Source organism: Monopterus albus, unplaced genomic scaffold, assembly GCF_001952655.1.
Source record: "Monopterus albus unplaced genomic scaffold, M_albus_1.0 scaffold82.1, whole genome shotgun sequence".
Taxonomy (NCBI): domain Eukaryota; kingdom Metazoa; phylum Chordata; class Actinopteri; order Synbranchiformes; family Synbranchidae; genus Monopterus; species Monopterus albus.
This window is the reverse complement of record NW_018127962.1, coordinates 1,994,346-2,000,884: the sequence shown is the minus strand read 5'-3', so window position 1 is coordinate 2,000,884 and position 6,539 is coordinate 1,994,346. Positions and strand designations below refer to the sequence as shown.

The following is a 6,539-nucleotide window of genomic DNA, read 5'->3' as shown; positions in this document are numbered from 1 at the left end:
GAGATTGGGGGAGGGGAATGCCCACCTATCTCAGCAGACCTTTTCCAACACCAGATTGCATTGTGCGTGAGTTGCTTCACTACCAAATCCCACAGCTCTCCACCCACATACTCACACACATACACACGCCTGACAGTGCATGCACACAAATCTATTAAGTCTTCTCATTTTTAAAGTACAACCACAAATTTTCAATACTTCTGAAAGCGCACACGGTTGCACAGACCTTGTCGTCTAGCTTACGAGCACTGAAGGAGAGTTCAACGTAATCGTCATTACCAGACAACTCCTCTGCTGTCACCTTTACAGGAGGAGAGAGAGGGAGAAAAGGGGAGGGAGGGGAGGTAGAGAGACAAACAGAGAGGTAGAAAGGGGAGATGAGAGAAAATGAGATGGAAATGAGGAACAGAGCAGGCTGAACAGGCAACATCAAATTAATTATCTTCAGAATGTCTGAGTGCAAAAGGTGGTGTGTGTGTGTGACATGAATGTGTGTGTGTGTATATCTGTTTTGGACTAACTTTGGAAACAGTGTCATACCGTTATGGAAGACTTTCCAGCAGTATTTCCCTGTTTGAGTAGAGCTTTGGTCAGTTTCCTCTGTGAAACAATCTGAAACAAACAGAAACAGACACCAAAAGGTCAGCATGAATATCCCAGCCTTCCTTTCCTCCAAGTGTGTTTTGTTAGGTTCACTTTTGTTATAAAAAATAGTTTTAGAAGATATAAATATGTTTCATTTAAAATAAGATGTTATTGCAAGGTGGGGAAAAAAAAGAGAAAATGTTGCTCACACACCAGTTTTATTAAAAATCTACAAGAACTGATTTTTTGATCAAAATCACCTCTGGGAAAATTTGAACTTTGAGTTTTTATCTTGGCTCATGTCCCATCCTTTAACATGGAGGGGGCAGGTCAATTTTCATATACAGCCTATGGTATAAAAACACCCATTATAGCTGCTTTAAGTATTTTCTGATAGCATGATGTGTATAATATGATGGTGTTACTGACACAATGCCTCTGTGACAAATTTGTCTCAGTTATTGCAACATAACTTTCTGTTAACGTTTCAGTTACTGAAATCCTCATGCACTCCTCTGGTGCTTTCATAATGCACTGGTATAATGTTGTCTTTTTCTTAACAAAGCCAAGGAAAGACTACAGCATCCAGAATGTTGTTGTTCACACTCAGACTAAATGTTGGCAGCAGCTGCTCTGGCTCTCACATTCAAAATCCTCCTCTTCCGTGTGCTCCCAACTATTGCAAATCCACCAGCTTTATGTTGCTCATACTCTCTGACAGTGAGAAGTGTATTCTAGTGGAAAGAAAACTTTTTATTCCCATCCACAGCAGACTGAACCTTAAAGCTATGAAACCCTATTTCCTCTTATTACATATGACATTAGTTGTAATTCCCAGAAATCAAATTATTCTACTTGCTAATGGGTACTACTGCCATTCCAATTTTCACTTTAAAGGATCACAGATATTAAAAGAAGCAGGTAAGTAAAGCAAATCTTTAAATATTGATTACAGCTATTTCATTAAGAGGGGCAACAACAAGGACATTTGTAATAGTATATGCACCTATAAATGCTTGAAAACATAATATACTCTCAGGACTTAACGTAATAAGGACTCAAGGACAATGAAAACACAGATAGTGAGGTCAGCCAGCCTGAAGTGAAGAAGATCACATTAGGATTCCATCCACAAATAATGCTGGCCTCTCTAATCTTATAGTTGATCTTTGACTCTAATTAACCATTGTTACATCCCAATAAGCTCAGTAGACTTTACAACAAATTATATATTTCATTCTATTTTAGTCAAAGCACGTAGCTGCACCCATATGTTCACAGGTCTGACAGTGACTTGCAAGCATGTACGCAGGTACACATATCCCCTACTATATGTTATACACTGGTTAAACGTTATTTGCTGGCTGCAAGTGCACTCATTGATGCAAATAAATGTATCCCTTCCATGCATGCAGAAGCATGATCACATCATATGTACTTCTTATCGTGAAGTCATAATAACATGTGCTCAGATGTGTGCCACATATGAACTTCTCCCACCTGTATACATACTATACAGTGAATACCTGCAAAATGTATACCGGTATGGGACAGTTTATTGCAAACTGTGTAACATGCACTAAGAAATAATTACACTACCATGCTTAGACTAAAGATTGCAATGCACTGCCCAATCAAAAGGTGCACTGACCTGTCCTAGAGTGCACTCCATGGCTCCCAGGAAGTCAGCATCACGGAGGCCATTGTTGCCAGAGCTGATGTCATGAAGTTCATAGCGAAGCCTTTGGACCTCCTCAAAGTAGTAATCCACCAGGAAGACCTTGGAGAAGACCGGGCTGCTGCTGCTGCGGATCACCTCTGTACGGTCTACCTGCAAGTACATGTGCAAACACCATGACAGTCTGCTGCCTACAAAACTTTGCCTGTTATTCTAATTTTTCGACCTGTTTTTTCAAAATTCCGTCAATAATTAGATATATTCTATTTTTCATGTAATACTATGTGTAAGTATTGTTTCATAAGACTGTGCTGTTTTACAGTATTGATGGCAGTTTCACTTTAAATTGAGTAGACTGAAGCGTGTGGATCTCAATCAACACCCAACACACTGCCATTGTGCCTTGATAGGGAGCCTCCGCAGACTTTACAGCATCGTAGCAATTACCACAAAAAGCCATTACCATGTTGTTTACAATTATCAACATGAGAGCTGGGATTATGGATTTTTCTTGATGGCTAAAAAGTCTGTTTGACTACACAAAGAAGCATCAATAGTTGTAACATTGATCTCACATTTTCTTCTCTGTAACGGCCTGACATAAAAAGAAACAGAAATCCAAACAAAAGTCTATCTCGGCACTGGTAACAAAACATATCCAACACTAGCAGTAACAACTGGGTCCCTTTTATTGTTGATACCCCTTTGGCACCGACACACATTCACACATACAGAGACAAACTTGAGTTGCACCCAGCAGACTCAATGTACACACAAAACACACAGATTTGGCCTTGCTTCTACACTTACCTCAGTAGGCTGGCATCTCATTTAAGCTGAAAGAATTGTAAACACACACGCATGCACACACAGAGGCTCAAATGTGCCCAGTAGCTTGAACATTCTCTTTCAATTATTCAATTAAAAGAGTCTGATGAGTGTCTGATGGGCAGTGATACCCTTTGTCCATTTTCACAACTGCACAAAGGGGCTTATCGTAATGCATAGGCACAAATTCTGTCTCAATCTTTCAAAAACACACACATGTGCACACGCACACATGCGCATACACACACACTATGCTGTACAAAGTAGCTTTTTTGTGAACTCTCCAAAGACAGAATAATGCTGCACTACTTTCTGAACACTTGATCTGAAAACTCTGTAAAGCTTGTGTGTGTGTGTGTGTTTGTGTGTGTGTGTGTGTGTGTGCGTGAATGTGTGTATGTAGTCTTCGTGCCTATGATAGTGTGTGTGTGTGTGTGCATGAATGTGTGTATGTAGTCTTCGTGCCAATGATAGTGTATGTCTATGAACGACGTGTGTGGATCCAAGTACATCTGTTAGAGTGGGTCACTGCAGCACTGAATGTGTGAGGATGTGCATGCATGTGTGGGTGTGTGTGACTGTGTAAAGGAAGGCAGGACCCCAGGCATATGTCCGTCTTTGATAAGAGAAACAGAGACAGATGAAGATACATTTGTTCATTTAATTCCCTCTTCCCTCATACTGTGTTCTTACAGTTCAGATAATTCACATGCTAGTGCCAGTGGTGAGGCTTTAGTGGGAATAAGATGATTTTTAAAGCAGGAGATCCTAAAGTTTAAAGTCCCTAAAAGAGCTGCTAGGACTTGGAAGTAAAAAGAGAGGATGTGGAACACTTATCAGCAGAGTGCAAAACCAGTCTTTTAAATTTAATTTCCAATTTTAAGTGCTAAACAATCAATACTAGGGAGCTATTTTCTCCATCTATTTGAAACCTTTTATTGCGTACAATGAATCAAATAAAATTACCCATGATTCCAGGGAATGTAGCTTGGCACTCTCATTGTTTTCAATATTTAAACAATTGGGGGCCGGCGACTTGTTACAGAGGGCTAAGATGAGTGGAGAAACAACACCAGAACACTTTTCATTTCAGGGTGACGAACCATGAAATTATGATTTCTGTTGCCTTCCGTGACAATTAGCATTCATAATTTATAAGAAGCAAACATAACCCGCAATTTGGTGAGAGAAGGTTAGCAACAATCACAGCTCTGTATGATAGCTCAGGGCCCTGATTGCACACAATAATTTAGTCAGACATGAATTCAATGCCATGCTTGAATAATTTTAAGTGTTGCCTGCAGAGACATTTATAAGAAATCACCGGTAACAGAACCTGAAAGGCGGTTTTCTATCTGGTTCATCAGGTACTGGCAACATCAGGTAATGGACAAAATGGTGTATGAAAGACATTTTGTTTCACTGAAACTGACAGTGAAATATTGTACTGAATTTTATCAGCTGATATATCTGCTGGACTCGTCCTGATCTTAGACGCCGACTGATTTCATATGCAAGGTGTTGGTTTATTAAAGGACAATTTATAGACTATAAAAGTGACATCAGCTTATTTATTGTTGAAGCACCATGGGGAGGTTTATTTAAGTGATGGGAGTCGGGGGTGAGTTATTTATTTACTGTAAAATAGTCTTTCAGAACTGGAGACACGCAACTCTCCTGCCTCATTCTACGCCATTACTAACCTCAAACCACTGCCCATGTGACTGCATCTTCAGCACTACGCAGGGGTCGGGTTTGGAGAGGGCGTCGCGATCCGAGATCCCCCGGCAGGCGACTCTCAGCTCTACTTTGGTCAGGCACGGAGAGCTGATGAAGCCCAGCGTGGCCTCTGCAGACTCATAGATGTTACTCATGCTGAACACACAATGACACACTAAAAGCAGGAGAGAGATAAAAAGATGAGGTCAGATAGATAGATAGATACTAGATAGATAGATAGATAGATAGATAGATAGATAGATAGATAGATAGATAGATAGATAGATAGATAGATAGATAGATAGATAGATAGATAGATAGATAGATAGATGCATTTCACCTGAACTGTTGTATACCTTGACATGAACAGGTGCAGTGGCCCTGACTAAGCAGACAGCACTTAAACTGTTCAAGGTCAGGACTCTGGAGCCACTGATTGTCACATAAAATCCCTAAATACACAAAACCGTGCACATACTGTACAGTATAAATACAAACACTGCACAGTTATGCACTCACACACAAATCTAAGCACCTTAGAGCAAGCACTGCTGAGTAACCAGTTCAAATCGTCAAGTTTCTCCTCGGGTTTCTGCAGAGCATATAGTGTTTGTTGTCCCTAAATAGAATAATGTGAAGAATCGAATCTCTGTGACACCAACATTTTAATAAACTGTTAATCATGAAATGTGTTCAAAACATATAATACAGTAAGGTATGCAAGAAAATGACCTATCAGCTCAATAAATCTAAAAATATCTGTTCTTTTTCCTTTTATTCTCAGGGAGAGTTCTTGCAATCCAACTCCACCTAAAGTCTATGTAACTCTTGCAAGTATTAAACTCTGTGACATGTTAATTTAAAGTAAGGAAATGTTGAATGTGTCTCAAGGGAGCTTTTGTACATGGAAATAATAATCAATATTACACACATGGTAATATTTAATAGTTAGCATAGGAGAACTTTCTTTATCGTCAAGGCACAACACATCCATTAACCACCCATACATGTGTTTTCAGTTATTCTGCTTAGTTAGAGCTCTTCTCAGGACTATGTGGGTGTCTGCAAACTCAGCTTGATTGACATCTTCCTCACTCTCCTGTTGTTGCACCTGTGTGGAATATTTTACACCTTTACAGTCCATATTATGCACTCTAGTGACCGCAATTGTCAGCATAACACCACCCACCTCCAATGTAAAAAAAAAAAAAGTCTAATAATCCAGAAGTACCTTTAAAGCACTTGCATGGGTGTGCAGGTTCTTTAAAGGAATAGGTCAACATACTAGGAACATACATTCTTGTTGAAAGCCAGAAGACTAAAAACCATTCTTACTTACTGTATGTCCTGTTAAATAACTACAGCCAGGACTCTGTGAGTTTATCTTAGCAGTTAGTAAAACAGCTAACTAGCCTGGCTGCCCAAAGGTTACAAATTCTGCCTCGGAACACTGCTAAGGTTCACAAATTAACATACTGGAAAAATTATTTGTAAAAATTCCAACATGTTATAGTGACATTTAGAGGTGATGACAAGCAGATTTCATTTTTTTCCCCCTGCAGACATAGACAAGCTAGCTGCAGCTAAGCTAAACCAGCTCCTGGATACAGCTTCATAATCAATGGACAGATATAAGAGTGGTATCAGCCTTCTCATCTAACTAAGCAAGAAAGTGAACAACTTTATTTTCCTAAATGTCAAATTATTCTGTAAAAAAATGTATATATAT

At 39.4% G+C, this 6,539-nt stretch overlaps 1 protein-coding gene across 3 annotated transcripts in view; it reads right to left on the bottom strand.

Annotated features, from left to right (window-relative positions):
- cpne4b (copine IVb) overlaps nt 1-6,539 on the bottom strand; it is an 18,817-nt gene that overhangs the window by 9,328 nt on the left and 2,950 nt on the right. For all 3 annotated transcript variants that reach the window (XM_020606959.1, XM_020606960.1, XM_020606958.1), the window contains 4 exons: nt 4,795-4,985; nt 2,237-2,416; nt 541-612; nt 227-301 (listed from right to left, as the gene is read on the bottom strand). In XM_020606959.1, coding sequence (XP_020462615.1) covers nt 227-301; nt 541-612; nt 2,237-2,416; nt 4,795-4,965 — 498 coding nt within the window. In that variant the 5' untranslated portion in view covers nt 4,966-4,985. The remainder of the gene's footprint in view (nt 1-226; nt 302-540; nt 613-2,236; nt 2,417-4,794; nt 4,986-6,539) is intronic.